This window comes from Ornithorhynchus anatinus, chromosome X1 (genome assembly GCF_004115215.2).
Source record: "Ornithorhynchus anatinus isolate Pmale09 chromosome X1, mOrnAna1.pri.v4, whole genome shotgun sequence".
NCBI classification, from domain to species: Eukaryota; Metazoa; Chordata; class Mammalia; order Monotremata; family Ornithorhynchidae; genus Ornithorhynchus; species Ornithorhynchus anatinus.
The window spans coordinates 96,328,959-96,346,300 of NC_041749.1; the positions used below are offsets into that span (position 1 = coordinate 96,328,959).

The window sequence follows — 17,342 nt, forward strand, 5'->3', positions numbered from 1 at the left end:
GTGCCAGTGTACAGAGTATTATTACTTGCTCCCCAAATCAAATGAAATCAAGTTTTATTATCACACCTACAAACACATCACACCCTGATAATCTAGAAACAGAGATTATTCACTTGGAATAACTAGATTGAAATACATTCCTGTGAATATTTTATAGAAAACCCTAAAATCCTTTTAATGAGTTAATTCTCAACAACTTGTGACCATTGAGTATACCTTAGCATCGAATGCCTTAATCAAAATGGGATTTTTTTTAACCTTAACAACCAAAAACCATGAACTCTTTAGTACCCTAAATGTTTGGAACCCAAATCTATTTTAGTGGCTTAAATGTTTCAGATAATTGAGAAGGGATTCAACAGATGATTGAGTTATATTCCAACTAGGCACTATTTACACAATAGTTATTTGGGGGAGCTAGTCAGGGCAGGGATTGGAGCTCTTTCTGTTCCCAGGTGGGAATTTCCCTGGAGCCCAACTCCTGGTTCAGATCCAGGCATCCCCCCCACCCTTCCCACCTTCTCTCTGGGGTGAAGTCCAGGGCCCTGCATTCCACCCCAAGATCCTAAAAAGGATTCAGGCATCATTTTACCTGCCAACATATTTGAATTCAGAGAAAAGGCAGGCTAAAAATCTACCTTGGTTCTGAGTCAGTAACTACTGACCAGAGGAGGGATGCTTGGATTCCCTTTCTGATCTTGGGGTGGAACACAGGACCCTCATGAAGTCACACTCCATCAATTGGTTATTTAATTTCTCAGTCATCAGAAAAAAATGTTGGCTAACTGATCATTTGGATACTTAATATTTGTGAGTTTGCTAGGCTGTGAATGGAGTATTCCACATCATGACAAACCTTTATGAATCATAGCTGGTCAAGAGGGGCTTGAATTCCTACCAGAGTTAAAGTATTAAAGCCACATGAGGCAAACACTCAAAGTTTCTCCTCCCTTAGAATCTTAGCAAAGCAAATACAAGTTGCTTGAGGTCTTACCTGATGAGCTAATATATAGATATTGTGCCCCACATTTCTAGGAGATGCGGCGACATCCTCACCATTTTCTCCATCCTCAAATTCTACTTCCCCTTGCATATAGGCCTTTTTTATCACTTCCACCTGGAAGAGGTCAAGATCACACAAGAGAAATATTAACGTACAACCTACACACGTTTCTGTGATGGTATTTAGTTCCTTGCTTCCAATAAAGGTTATGCATTAGGTTTCTCAGGTGCCAGCTGACATGTTACTTCAATTTTCTTCAGATTTGTCATCAGTCCATAGCACCAGATTTTGCAAAACAGTGCATCATCATCTGAATAACCCCTTGGAATTGTGTCTCTAAGGTCATCAGAGCCAGGAACGTTATAAGAATAAAGTGCTTTACCGTTATCACCAAGTTAACTGCATTTGTAACTTGCTTAGAAGTTGAAGCAAAAGCCATGTTTTAACATTTTCTCCAATTCTTCATATCTCACATCCTTGATGGTGGAATTACATATTTGGAAATATGGGAAGTGCTCTTACCACCTATGCAAGATTCCCTCTCAAAAGTCAACATGGTTAATCAATAATTGGACTTGGATCTGCAATCTTTTGGACATTTGATATTCTCCACCCACCTCAGCCCCACAGAATTTATGTATATAGCTATACATTCTACATTATAAATTATTTATTGATATTAACATCTGTCTCCTCCCAGATTGTAAGCCTGAAGCAGATAATGTGACTACCACTGTTGTATTGTACTCTCCTACGCACTTAGTACAGTGTTCTGCACACCGTAAGTGCTCAATAAATACCACTGATGATGATGATGATCATGATGATGATTGTGCAGACCACTACCCTAAATGTTTGAGAAAGGACAATAGAGTATTTAGACATAATCCTTGCTCTTGAGAAGTTTAAAATCTAGCAGGGGAGACATATTAAAATAAATCACGGGCAAGGGAAGCAACCAAGCATAAAGATATGTATTGGTATTTTTTGTTAAGCGCTTACTATGTGCCGAGCACTGTTCTAAGTGCGGGGGTAGACATAGGGGAATCAGGTTGTCCCACGTGGGGCTCACAGTCTTAATCCCCATTTTACAGATGAGGGAACTGAGGCACAGAGAAGTGAAGTGACTTGCCCACAGTCACACAGCCGACAAGTGGCAGAGCTGGGATTCGAACTCATGAGCCCTGACTCCAAAGCCCATGCTCTTTCCACTGAGCCACGCTGCTTATGTACATCATAAGGACTTGGGGAATGGAGTTAGGACTTAGTGCAGAGGTGAGGCAGTAAGGAGGGAAAATAGAGCAGGAGTAATAATAATAATGATATGGTATTTAAGCTCTTACTATGGGTCAAGCACTGTTCTAAGTGCTGGGATAGATACAAGGTTATCAGGTTGTCCCACACGGGGCTCACAGTCTTAATCTTCATTTTACAGATGAGGTAACTGAGGTACAGAGAAGTGAAGTGACTTGCCCAAAGTCACACAGCTGATAAGTGGCAGAGTCGGGATTAGAACCCACGACCTCTGACTCCCAAGCCTGTGCTCTTTCCACTAAGCCACACTGAAAGCTCACTCAGTGGATGTTCCCTAAAACTGAACTCCTCATCCTCTATCCTAAACTCACTCCTCCACTTAACTCTGCCATCACAAATTAACACCACCTTTCTTCCTGTTCCAGAAGCCAATGATCTTGATCTCATCTTCAATTCCTCACTGTCTTTTAGCTCACATTCAGTCTGTTGGTAAACCCTACTGCTTTTTCCTTCAGACTATCTCCCAGATCCATCCCAATGGCCACCATCCTTATTCAAGCTCTGACTGTAGCCCAGTAAGACTACTATATCAGCCTTCTCACTAGTCTCCCTGCCTCTGAATCTCCCCCCTTCAGTTGATACTACATGCTGCGGCTCAGAACATTGCTCTAAAACATTTAGCACATATCTCTCCACTCCTCAAAAACCAATTTCCCACTTCTTTCAGCAACAACCAGAAAGTCCTGTCCATTAAAGGCTTTCCAGAATCTGCTTCTTTTCTCCAGCCAAACAGCCATCCCAATGGTCCAGGCACGTGTCATATTTTGGCTTGACTTATGCGTCGGTCTCCTGGCTGACCTCCCTGCCTCCAGTCCATACTTCACTCTGCTACCCAGATCATTTTTCTAAAACATATTTCCTCCCACATCTCCCCACTCCCCAAACACCTCAAATTATCTCCCCATCAAGTTGAAACTCCTAATGGCTTTAAGGCACTCAATCATATCTCTCCCTCCTACTTATGGACTCTCTTCTCCACTACATCCCAGCTTGCACTCTTCATTCTTCTCAAGTCAACCTAATCACTGGGCCTAATTCTCATCTCTTCCACCACTGACCTCTTGCTTATCCCCTCCCTCCTGCTTAGAATTCCCTCCCACTTCACATCTACCAGACCACAGTTCTCCCCATCTTCAAAGTCACTCCAAAATGTGCCTGTTATATTGTTCTACTGCACTCTCCCAAGTGCTTAGTACAGTACCCTGCATATAATAAACACACAATAAACACCACTGATTGAATATCACATCTCCACTCCAAAACCCGTAAATGCTCAATAAATCCTACTGATGCCAATGATGAGGCTTTCAGTCAATCAATGGTATTTATTGAGTGCTTACTCTGTGCAGAACACTATACTAAGTGCTTGGGAGAGTACAATTAAACAGAGTTAGCAGACATGTTCCCTGCTCGAAGCGAGCTTACAGTTTGGAGGGGGAGACACACATGAATATGAACAAATAAGTAATTTAATTTCTAATCTCCCGGTCTTACATCCCCCAACTTCCACTGCAACACTTCCACACTACCTAACCACTGACAACCTCCCCAGAACACATATCCTCATACTCTGTCACTTCCTCAGATCTGTAATTTATTTTAGTGTCTGTCTCCCTCAGCTAGACTGTAAAATCCATCATGGCAGAAATTGGGCCTTCCCAAGCACTTAGCAGAGTGCTCTATGCACAGTAGACTGTCAGCTCCTTGAAGGAGTGAATTGTGACTACTAACTCTACTGCACCTTTCCCAAGTGAATAGTATAATGATCTGCACACAGTAAGTGCCCAGTAAATACCATTGATTTATGAATGCTCAACAAATATTGATTGATTCTCTACCAACTCTCTCTCTCTTACATATCTGCTTGCTTCATTCACTACTCCCCCACTCACACTTTTTTCCCTGAAAGCTAACCTTTCTACTGTGCTTCAATCTCCACCCTCGTGAATCTTAACCTTTTTCACACTCTTCTTCCTGTCTGAACCTCACTCTCCTCTTCCAATTTTCCAACCCCCAGCTCTCCCCTATTTTCAAAGCTCTCTGAAGACCTGTCCCCTCCAAGAAGCTTTCCCCAGTTTATTTCCACCACCCCAGGTTGTGTTGACCCAACAGCCACCGATAGCGTCAGTGTTTGTACTATGTGTACTATGTATGTACACAACTTTTGTTTTCACACATTTATCAATTAATCTTTTCATATCCTGTTTCTGATATTTAAAAAAAAATATGCCTATCCCCCCGCTTAGACTGCTTGAGGGCATGGACTGTGTCTTTTTCTTGCATTGTACTCTCCCAAGTGCTTAATGTAATTCTCTGCACACAGCAGAAACACAGTATATACTATTGACTGATTTATCTGTGATGATTTTAATCGTGGTATTTGTAAAAGATTTACTATGTGTCAAGCATTGTTCTAAGCGCTACTGTAGATACAAGTTAATCAGTCCCTGTCCCACATGGGGGTCACAGTCTAAGGTAGCTTCTTTTCTTCATTAGTTCTGTGGTACTGTGGATGATGACATTTAGCATCTTTAATGAGTAAAAGTCCTTATGTTTGGTAGCAGCCAGCATATCCATTGATCACTTTATCCTTGGTATCCCACCACTCAGCTGGATCTACATATAACGGAGTTGTAGGACTTCCTTTTGTTATGATCATGAGAATTTGCCAGTTTGATGATGCATTTCTTTCCTTGCTGCAGGGAGTTTTACACTAAAATCATTTCCATCAAACCCATTTTTGTAGTGCTACCTGACCAAATGCAGTTTTGATGGCAATCTGGTTGACAGTGTCTTAGAGAAGAGACCCATTCATTGTTTGTATAGAATCAATGGTATTTGTTGAGCACTTCCTGTGTGCAGGGCACTGTACTAAATAAACACTTGGGAGATCCAATATAATAGAGTTGGTAGACATGTTCCCTGCTCGCAACAAGCTTAGAGTCCTTTCCCTTTTTAGAGTCCCTTCCCATCCCCACAGCACTGTACTCGTCCGCTCAACTGTATATATTTTCGTTACCCTATTTATTTTGTTAATGAATTGTACATCGCCTTGATTCTATTTAGTTGCCATTGTTTTTACGAGATGTTCCTCCCCTTGACTCTGTTTATTGCCATTGTTCTTGTCTGTCCGTCTCCCCCGATTAGACTGTAAGCCCGTCAAACGGCAGGGACTGTCTCTATCTGTTGCCGACTTGTTCATCCCAAGCGCTTAGTACAGTGCTCTGCACATAGTAAGCGCTCAATAAATACTATTGAATGAATGAATGAATGAATAGAGTCTAGAGGAGCTTATATATAGAAACTGGTAGCCACTGTCATTTGCTCCAGTAGACTTGCTGGGATATCGTCACAGTTCATCTCCAGTGTTTCCACTTTCCAGGAACTTTGGATGTATTTTTGATAAATCGCTTTCGACTTCCAGTTGGAAGCCACCAGCTGATAATCAGGCCAGTTCTCAGTACCTCTAATGGCTGCTGTGAGCAATGGCATCTTTCAAACCACGTTGTCAGCCAGTAATAATCACCGAGATGCCACTGTTCATAACTGGAGTGTACACATGGTGTGTGTCTCACTTTAGTGGCAGACATTGCTGTTGGTGATTATGAGCTGAAGTTAGGCACACAGTGTAGACTGTGCAGCCCAATGACCTCTTGCCCATAGGTACATGGAAATCCCCATGAAGATCAGATTTTGGTGTCACTGTAAGGAAACTGTGCAGATTCAGCATCTGTCTCATTAGGGTGTAATGCAATGCAGGAGAATGAATCTCTTGGTCTGACAGCTTCTTCACCAACTGAGGCAGAGGACTAACCGACATTTGCTTTTCCCTAATACCAGCCCATTTGACTTTCAGTTGGATCCACAAAGGTCAATGGCAAAGTTTTTCCATTCACCTTCTGAATTTAGCACTTTCCCAGTCAAATCAACACACTCCTGTTTGGGGAACAACCCAGTTCATGAAAGCATGCCAAATGGAAACAGCAAACAACTTACCAGTTCTTTGGGCCTCATATTATACAGTATTCTTTCTGCATTCTCACTGTCGTGTCTGCTTTCCATGATTGCCAGGAGCAGTTTAGAAGCATTGTTCTGGTGCAAAAAAAGAGAAAATACAATGGTTCTTCAGCGATAAAATGATGTAAAAACCATGTATTCAGTTCAAAACACTTAAGGCTTAGGACTGCGTGGTAATTTAGGTTCTACTTTAAATGAACAGGCAGAGTCATTTCCTAAATAAGCCTTGTTGAGACTGACTATATTTAATGGACCTTACCCACAACAAAATAGAGATAATAGTTGATTAGCGAAACAGTGTAGTCTAGTGGAAAGAGTATGAGTCTGTGAGTCAGAGGACCTGGGTTCTAATCCCTGGCTCCACCATGTACCTGCTGTATGACCTTACACACGTAACTTAACTTCTCTGTGCTTCAGTTCCCTCATTCTCAACATGGGGAATCAAATACCTATTCTCCCTCGTATTTAGACTATGAGCCCCCATGTGGGATCTGATTACCCTGTATCTACCCCAGTGCTTAGTACAGTGTTTAGTACATAAGCTCTAAACAAATACCACAATTATTATTAACTATTGAAAAACCATCTCTACAAGATAAAAATACCAATGCAAATCTATGAATCAAAAATTTGTGCAAAATGCCATATTTGAGTTAAATTCTACTCTTAGTTCATGTACAGTTTGTTCATGTAGTTTCTCAAGATCAATTTCATTTGAGCAATGGACCTGAAAAATGGAATAATAAACTATCATTCATTTTTCTGGCATCCTGTCATGCTCTAGAGTAATGCTATATGGGAAGCCATTCCTACTTAGCATCTCCCTGGCTTTGAAAATTAATAGGCTACCTGTAGAGACTGTCCAGTACATTTCTGGCTTAAACTTAACTTTAAAATTAAAAAAACAAGATAATCAAGCAATTTACAAGCTTGCAAAATACTTACTGACCTATCCAAACATTAGCTTGAGGCATGTGTGGTTTTTCATGAGGTTTTTGACAGTTTGCATGGAATACACCATGGAGAAAACACTGTTTTCAGAGCTACCATATGCCCCACTTTTGAGCCCCTGTTAGGAATCCTAATATCATCCTTTCCTGCCTGATTGACAGATCAGGGAGAGGACTTTTCCATGCCCTCCTGGCCTGAATGTCCTTAGGGTTACCCAAGGAGTTCATGTATGCTGGTGATATGGCCCTGAACAGCCAATGCAAGAATCCAAGCATTTGGTACTAGGTCAGATAGGACCCAAGCTGGAGCCAGAGAAAGACAAGCAAAGGATCCCAGCCCAGATTCAGATTTTTACAAGCTCCTGCCAGCAGAGCTATGCTGATGTGAGAACATGGCTCCTTTAAATGTTTGAACAATTCTTGCTGCATTTACAGTGTGAGGCAGGGTTCCATCTTTAGGGGCAGCAGCAGCAATCAATAGGAAGGTAAATACAGACATAAAAATTTCCCTTGGTTTGGCTTTTTGTGTCAGAGAGAGATAAAGCCAAATAAAGAATGGCTTCTAAAAATACGCATCTAGTCCCTTTCCTTCTCCTCCTTCTCCTCCTCCTCCATGGGACATGGTTAAAGGAAGAGGGGAAGATTGCTGGAGCCTTTTTCTCTCTTTTAAGCTCATTCTCTCTTTGCCTCAGTCATCCAGTGCTCCTTGGGTCCAAGTTTCCCAGCAAATGTATGCATGCTCTCTCGCTCTCTCTCTGACTAGGCTTCTCCACATACATGTACACTTGTGTGTTCTCCCAGATCATATATACATATTAATTTCCTCCCTTCTGAGTGCTTTCCAAAATTCACTCCTTTCTCTTTTTCTGTCCCTCAGAATGCTGAAGTCTTCTTGTACTCTCATTCTCTTTTTTGATCCCAGAACATGTACATTTGCTCTCTCCCTTCCTCACTCCCTCCAAACTCGAGTTACCAAATAACATGCTCTTGTGAGTCTTGTGATTACCACAGTGTCAAAAAAAACTTCTTCAATGACCTGTTTTACTTCTAAATCATACCCCCACACTGGAAAAATGGGCTAGCCTCTACCGTATACTGAGGTTCAGTTCTAAAACCTACTCATGGCTATCAGGAAATGTGTTCATTGGTGGAAATCAGAAAAGGGAAGTGGAACAATTTACAAGTTACCTAAACATATGCAACAATTAAATATGTAGTCCTAGCGGACTATACCTAGGATAAAGAAAATATATCTATGAAGATTGATGTGCATAATGTATGGCAAAATCAGTTGGCATAGGTTTCACATACCTATATGGAACCTAATACAGAGAGTCTCTGGTAAGACTATGGCCCAATATAGAGTGAAGGACAAATTTTGTTTTATTACAGTCTGTCATTGTTATTACAAACACCTAGTAAGCAACTAAAGTCTGCTAATTGTCTCAGAATATAGATGGGGAGCATTGTAGCCTAGTGGAAAGAGCTAGGGTCTGGGAGTCAGATGAACTGTGTTCTAATCCTGGATTCACCACTTGCCTACGGTGTGACCTTGGGCAAGTCACTTCACTGTGCCTCAGTTTCCTCAATTGGTAAAATGGGGACTCAATACCTGTCCTCTCTCCTACTTAGCCTAGGATCCCCATGTGGGACAGGGACTGTGTCCAACTTTCTTATCTCATCTCTACCCCAGTGCTTAGTTCAGTGTTTGGCACATGATAAGTGCTTAAACACCATAATTATTATTATTACTTTTAAACTTTTCACTTTTCCTAGACAAATGTGCAAGGGATAAACAGAAATACTGCATTTTGCTTCCACATCAACTTTTGGCTTCTTCATCAGTTATAAAAAACCAATACTGAATCCAACTACTTGTGAAAGTAATAGAATAATAATAATGATAATGATAACAATAATAATAATAATGGTATTTGTTAAGCATTTACTATGTGTCAGGCACTGTACTAAGCACTAGGGTGGATACACACTGAGTTAAACGCAATCCCTGTCCCATGAGGGGCTCACAGTCTCAATCCCCATTTTGCAGATGAGGTAGCTGAGGCACAGAGGAATGAAATGAGTTGCCCAGGGTCACACAGCAGACAAGAAGCATTGCTGGGATTAGAATTCACGACTTTCTGACTCCCAAGCGCATGCTCTATCCACTACAGCATGCTGCTTCTAGAAATGATCATATTAAGATATTTAAAAATTAAGTTCCCCCTCCACAAAAATAATTCCAATCTGGTTTTACTACCAATACTGCATATTCCACTGTAAGCATCAACTTGCCTTCAATTCTAAAACCAGGTCCATCCTCTTCTTGCCCAGAGGGTTGATATCATTGAGGATTAATGCTGTGATTATATCAATGCCATTTGATTCGTGGGTAGCTATGCAGTTCTGAGCACACAAAAACATTATAAATTAGATGTTAAAAGCAAACGAGCAAAACTGCTATTTCAACACAATGCTTGCCACCCCCAGCCAAAATCAACTGTCATCATTTTCTCATCATTTCCCCCAATAATGTCTCTGGGGGGAGAGTTGCAAATTTTCCGTTGAAGAAAGTGGTAAAAATATAAGACAGATGAAGATCTCTGGTTTCAAAATTAACAGTAAACAGTAGAATGATGTACAAAAGAGTCTGAGCAGAACCGAGGAAAGTCCCATGGTACTGTAACTGATGAATTGGCTATGTCCAAGCCAAACGGTTGAGGCTGCATTTGTGAAGGGAAAATACTGTGTTACTGAAACTGAAGCGTTGGTGCTGAATGTGAACGTTCTAAATTTCCTTAAAATAGACACCTTGCTTTCTACTTTTAACACTGTCTCTTAAATCTTGACAGTTTTGTTTCCAAAAGAATATCAAATATAACAATCAGCGAGCAGGTGACAATCCCATTGGCAGCCATTCCTCTTCAATCTTAAAATTTTTGGTCTGGACAGAGAAAACTTTGTTCTGAAGAGCAGTATACTGGCTTGTGCAGCAGAAATGAAATTTTCATGTTCTAGTGAAATTCACTCAGATTCACACAGCTGCACCCATCCCCCACAAAACATTATTTTAAAGTTTATTGGAAAACCTGAGTCGTGAGTTACTTGTTTTGATGGGTGTGTATATATATATATATATATATATATATATATATATACCTGTAATTCTATTTATATTGATGCCATTGATGTCTGTTTACTTGTTTTGATGTCTGTCTCCCCCCTTCTAGACTGTGAGCCCATTGTGGGCAGGGCTTGTCTCTTTTTGTTGCTGCATTGTACTTTCCAAGCGCTTAGTATGCTGCTCTGCACACAGTAAGTGCTCAATGAATATGACTGAATGAATGAGTTGAAGAAATAATAGCCATTTCCCTAATTTTATTCATTCTGACATCTCTTTTCTAATAGACATCTTACAAATGCTAATGAGATAAGAATTTGTGTTATAGGTGAGTTGAACGGTAAAGGAATTAGCAAATTGAAATATCAGACAAAAATGTAACTAACTACCCAGTAGACAGAAAGCAAAGCTGCAGGTTTTTGGGGTTTGTTTTTTTTTAACAGCTGTCACTTTGTTAAAGAAGAGAGGTTGAACAGTCATTGAATAGATGTTCTTGGAAGATTCGAATGTCCATCTTCTTCACTTGCAACACATTGTTTGGACACTTTAACAGCAATTCAATTCAACTACATGAATGGAAGAAGGTTCAGGTGAAGCAGTTTTCATCTCAGCATATGCAAATAAGTACAATCACATATAGAAACACACATCCCTAAATCCTTTCTTCCTTTTCCATGAGATCCTCTTCAAGCATGCAAGAGTGGCTGACAAGGCCAATATGGGACTGACCCACCCTCCTGCCTTGCTTACAATCCTGGCTTCTTTGCCTAGCAGTCATTATCGTCACAAATGAATGGTTGGTTTCAGCCCTTGACAATGAATTTGGTGAGGGGAAACAGGAGAGCAAAACTACTGCTGCAATTTCCCATTTAGAGAATGCTCTATGTTACAGTAATGATGGCAAGAAATCACTTCCAATTGCAGATAACCTTCATCGTCTGATTTGGTACCAGCACAACAGTCCAGACCTCAAACTGAAATTTCCAATCAGCTATTGGCTATTGCTTTCTAATAAAATATCTGATCTATTCCTGCCTCTTGGGTTAGTTTAGCCTTAGATATCTAGCTCTCAAAAATCAACTTCAATCCACTTATTTCCCAAGAATGATACCTTGCCTAAGCAATGAATTTCCAGAAAAAATCAATATGTTAAAGAAAAAGTATGGTTAGTCAGGGGTGCAAAAGTGATTCTTATTTACGAAGTATTCATTTTTGTATCTGCTTGCAAACAGGATCCTTATGTCAGAGCAACTGAGAAGCTGAATTACCTGGTTTTCATGGCAAGGTCCCTGACAGTACTCAGTCAAACTCTCCAAGGTCTGATTGATAAGGGCTACATTCTTCTCATTTATATACAGACCAAGCAGTCCAAGACCTCCAGTTGTACTTCCACAGATACAATCCAGAAATTGTAGTGTCTCACATACCAAGTTGTAGTTGGTCTTATTGTTTTGACAGCGAAGGAAATTCTGCAATTGGACACGTCCATTAAAAAAAATGGTGAGAGAAAATAAAATTCATCATCCTTTATGGTGCCATTTTACTTGGATCTCTGAGTCTGGTGTTCTACTTTCAGCAATTAGGATTTAATGACAGTGACTCAGCACTCCACCAAACAGAGAATGAAATGTGCTCCCCATAAGTATACTCACCACAGAATCGTGCTCCAAGCTATGGTGGTCACATAATAAATCGCTTTCAGAAAGAAATTTTTCTAACAAGCGAATGGAAGACCAGCATCCCTTTGACAACTGGCTTTGCACTCCCACTGTCTGTTTACATTTGCTCATCTCTCTGCCTGCTTCTTTCTTGCCCCCTCCATTTTACCTGCCAGGCATTCATCACAAACACTTTCTTCTCTCCAAACAGAAAGAAGGGAAGGATGTGGATTTGGTTAGCAGATGAGAGCATAATTTTGATGTTGCAATTGCTGTGGCCCCTGGGCCTCCCTCTGCAGCCAATGGCACCAATGATTCATCCCAATTGGAAGGGTAGAGAAGCTGGCATCAAACTATGGGGATAGGCCAGCATAGCACACTACCTGCTTCATGGGAAAAAGGAGTGTGTAAGTTCCTCTTCTAGACTGTAAGCTCCTTGTGAAGCATTGTGGCCTAGTGGAAAGAGCACCAGTCTGGGAGTCAGAGGACCTGAGTTCTAAATCCGGCTCTGCCACGTAAGTGTTGTGTGACCTTGGGCAACTCACTTCACTTCTCGGTGCTTCAGTTCCCTCATCTGCAAAGTACAGATTCAATACCTGTTCTCCTACTTAGACTGTGAGTCCCATGTGGGACCTGATTATCCCCCCCAAAAAAACACTCCAGTGAATGCCCATCCTCCTCCGTATCAAACAAAAACTCCTCAGCACTCCATCACCTTGTCCCCTCCTACCTCACCTCATTTCTCTCCTTCTACACCCAGTCCACACACTTCGCTCCTCTAGTGCTAACCTTCTCACTGTGCCTTGATCTTGCCTGTCTCACTGTCGACCCCTAGCCCACATCCTGTCTATGGCCTGGAACTCCCTACCTCCTAAAATCTGACAGACAATTACTCTCCCCGCCTTCAAAGCCTTATTGAAGGCACATCTCCTTCAAGAGGCCTTCCCAGACTAAGTCCTACTTTTCCTCATCTCCCACTCCCTTTTGCATCACCCTGAATTGCTCCTTCTGCTCTTCCCCCCTCCCAGCCCCACAGCACTTATGTATATATCTGTAATTTTATTTCTTTGAATTGATGTCTGTCTTCTCCCCTGCAACCCAGCCCCCCTCTAGACTGTAAGCTCATTGTGGGCAGGGAGTGTCACTGTTTATTGTTGTATTGTTCTTTCCAAAGCTTTTAGTACAGTGCTCTGCACACAGTAAGCGCTCAATAAATATGATTGAATGAACTCTGTTGTACTGTACTCTCCCAAGCACATAGTATTGTGCTCTGTACTCAGAAAGTGTTCAATACACACGCATGTCTGATTGTAAAAGCCACAGCTGATATTTAGTATGCCAATGAGTAACCAAGTAACCAAAACAAGGCAGAGGATTTGAAAAAAGTCCTTCACACTAAACCAGAAAAAGACAGTATACAAGGAGAATGCTTTGGTGTGAAAACCCTCCTAACAACAGTTTCCTCTCATCTTTACTGACACAGCTGGAGATTAAAATTCGGCACAGAATGTTCAAAATGTATGGCAACAAATGTGATGTTTCCTAAGGAAATCTTTAATTTTAAATCCGGATCCTAATGAAAATTGTTTACTCTGAGTCAGAGTATCCCTTGGTATCTGCTGCTCCAGCTTATTTCAATTCACCTCGACCTCCCTATTTGCTCTACCATGCAGTTTTGACAGTTTTAAAGGACTCCATGGGTTTCCAGTGGAACTACACCACAACACCTTCCCATGGACCTTTCATTCCATATTCTTATACTGTTGGATTCATTTCTGCCCTCAAGCTACAGCCTTTGGAAAACTAAGGTAACAAGAAAGGTGCTGGGCTAGCAGATACAGTGGAAAAAGGCAACCCTACCTCTTTCCTTTTTACAAAAATTTCAGAGAATATCCTTCCACTAGCTCTCAGGAGCTCCTAGACTAGAAGGGTCTTGAAGGGCCCCAAGTTCGCCCCTCTGTACCCAGGAAGGGCACATTCAAACAATTCCAGAAAGATGAGAATTTCTCCTACTTCCCAAGACCGCCAGGAGGAGATTGACCAACTCCTGTAAGTAACCAATTCCAATGTTTAGCAGCCTCCCTTATACCTAATCTAAATTACTTCATGCTGCAGCTTTACCACTAGCTGACAAATTGCTACTGTTCCTTTTGTCAATGATGGAACAGGATTTGTGAAAAATGTCAAATTTAATTGAGTGTGATAAACATATCTTCCATTTTCTGTTTCAAGAAAAGTTTACAGGAGAGAAGAAATTTCTCAAAAGCAATTTAGTAAATGACTCATGGAACATAAAAAATGCTATTACTGGGTCACATCAGTGGTCCAGCCAGCCCAGCATTTTGCTTCCAACCGTGGCAATATAAGATGCTTGGAAGAATGCTGCAATGATTCCGCTCTCCTTGAAAGCCATCCTCATGGCTACGTATCTGCCTTACACATATCCCTTCATAATCCGGAAAGAACCTCTCATCCATGAATTTAACCAAACCATTCTTGAAACTCAATTTTCAGCCTGCACGATTTCCTGTGGTAATCAATTCCATACGCTTTCCACCCACCTTGTGAAGAAGTGTTTCCTTTTGTTTTTTGCCTTGAACCAACCACCTTCAAGCTTTGACAGAACCCTCTAGTCCTGTTGTGGGATTTGGTGAACAATAATTCTACATTGGCCCTGCTTATCTCTTGGAAGATTTTGTCAATTCCAATCATGTCCCCCACCCTCAATCTTTGTCTTTCCAGACTGCAGCATCTGGAAAATGTCCAATTGGAAACTACCCTCTCAAGAGCAAGACCTTGAAGAAAAGGCTCAGCAGAACTTATTTCTGTAATGTTCAAGATGTCAGTATGACAACTGACCAACTAGACACCTTCAAATGGATTGCTCCATGTGGTTGCCAAGTCATCCACAAAAATATCAAAAGGAAAGGAATCACATATTCATATTTTTGTAACAAGAGGAGGAACTTTTTTCTAAACACTGGTGGGGTGGTGTCAACTCTTGTGGTTATAGCCACGTGATCACTTTCTTTTTTATGCATATAGACTGTGATGCTGTTACATTTTTGAAAAATCTGAACATGAAAGAAAAGCACTTAAATAATGTTTCACGGAAGAAAAAGGCATACCATTAAATAAACATATTTTGGTTAAAATTGCCTGAGCACTAAAAGAAGTACATTAGTGAAAAGGGGAAACATAGTTCACTCCACAGCCTAGCAAAATTCTTATAATCATAGGCTTGGAAAGGTTCTTGAGAGGCATTCAAGCCTCCAGGAAACACAGTACTCAAACCAGCCCAGATGGTTGTTAGCCACTTGCTTAAAAGCTTCCAAAAAAAGAAGTCGCCATAACCTTCCTTGGCAACAAAGTCCACTGTCTCAGCACTCTGACAGCTAGAAAGCCAGGAAGTATTTCCTAACATCTTTCCCAAATCTCACCCTGTTATAAAATTACATTGATTCCCTCTTGCACTATGCTCAGTTTAAACCGAGAACAGTTGTGTGTGTGTGTGTGTGTGTGTGTGTATATGTGTGTATATATATACATACACACACTCACCCCAGCCTTATGGAACCTATAGAAACATAATTGTTTAAGTTTTTCCTCATAAGGCCTTGTGAAATAAATAACTAAAGAAAATACCCCTTCCATAAGCTGTTCCACACTTAGGCTAACTAGCTGAATGTTAATACAACATGTTATATTAACATGAGGCAGTTAGAAAATCAAGACAACATGTGTGAAATAGTTAAAGCTCAGTTCAAATCAAGACTCAACCCTGCCAAATACCTTTCTGAAGGAAGATGAGGGATTTAGAAGCATTAATAATGGTATTTGTTAGGGGCTTACTATGTGCTAGGCACTGTTCTAAGCCCTGGTGTAGACACAAGCAAATCGGGTTGGACACAGTCCCTGTCCCACGTGGGGCTCCCAGTCTCAATCTCCATTTTACAGATGAGGTAACTGAGGCACAGAGAAGTGAAGAGACTTGTCCAAGGTCACATAGCAGACCAGTGGCAGAGCCAGGATTAGAACCCATGACCCTTTGACTCCCAGGCCGTGCTCTATCCACTATACCATGGGACTCCAGGTAGAACTGTACAAGGGGGAGACAGCTTCCACAGGAGCCAAAATGGCACCAGGTTGCTGGCACTAAAAGTTGAAAAGCTGTTAAAACTAAAAACCAGGGAAAGCCAGTGTGCATGAAAGAGCACAAGACACAGGCTGACATAACCTCTGAGGTGGGAAGGGACTCGCAGGTAAGGGGAGACAGGGGTGCTCAGAAAGTGTGGCTGCGGGGAGGAGGGAGGAGAGGGAATGAGCGGGCCAGGCTGGAGGGAATCCAATGGCATATTGAAGGCAAAGGAAGAAAGGCAAATTAGACTGCCCATCAAACAGAGAACTTGGCAACTGTGTAAGTCAGTAAGAAAGCCAGGCCAAAATGCACCAACATTTCTAACTCTAACATTTAAATCTCAACAGATCTTCCTCTAGACTATAAGCTTGTTGTGGGCAGGATATGTGTCTGCTAACTCTGTTGTACTGTATTCTCATGTGCGCTTAGTTCCATGCTCTGCACATTGTAAGTGCTCAATAAATACGACTGATGGATTGATTGATTGAACCAACACAATAAAATGGTCATTTTGAAAGGGGAAATCATGTCTTTCTGGAGTCCTTTGAAGGGACAATAATCTTATGGATAGAGGGGAACCAAGAGTCACAAGATAACCCAAGGGCCATTGAAAAGATTCTACACCTCAAGTTCTAAAAAAACAAAACCTGAGTAAATCATGGCACTGGAGGGAATGTTCCGCTGTGGACAGAAGATGGAGAGATGATTGGCTAAAGATTTCAGTTAAATGGCCATTTATCTGGTCAAAGAAGTGTAAGTAGTGGGGTCCTCAAAGGATAGGTCCTATGACCAGTTTTATATAATGTTTTCATAAATTATGTGAAAGAGTGTATAGTGAGATCTCCATATTCGTGGATTACACTAAACTCTTCCAGGTGGTAAAATATTAAGCTGATGAGTGAAAAACCAAAGGAAGATCTCAAAAGCAGCATTGGGGATAACACTGACAGATGGTATTAGAAAGAAGCAAGTGTAAAGCGACGCACAATCAATGGTATTTATTGACCCCGCACCATGTGCAGAGCACTGTATTAAGCATTTTTGGAGAGTACAGTACACTAGCATTGGTAGACTTGATTCCTGCCCTCAGGAGCTTACTGCATGATACTGGGCTCTGAACTTTCAATCAGTACTCAGGACA

The 17,342-nt window shown here is 41.2% G+C and overlaps 1 protein-coding gene across 9 annotated transcripts in view; it reads right to left on the bottom strand.

Annotated features, from left to right (window-relative positions):
- The window catches only part of ITPR1 (inositol 1,4,5-trisphosphate receptor type 1), a 336,719-nt gene that overhangs the window by 64,229 nt on the left and 255,148 nt on the right, over positions 1–17,342 (bottom strand). For all 9 annotated transcript variants that reach the window (XM_029050132.1, XM_029050131.1, XM_029050126.1 and 6 more), the window contains 4 exons: positions 11,674–11,874; positions 9,580–9,690; positions 6,314–6,409; positions 995–1,117 (listed from right to left, as the gene is read on the bottom strand). In XM_029050132.1, the coding sequence (XP_028905965.1) occupies positions 995–1,117; positions 6,314–6,409; positions 9,580–9,690; positions 11,674–11,874 (531 nt within the window). The remainder of the gene's footprint in view (positions 1–994; positions 1,118–6,313; positions 6,410–9,579; positions 9,691–11,673; positions 11,875–17,342) is intronic.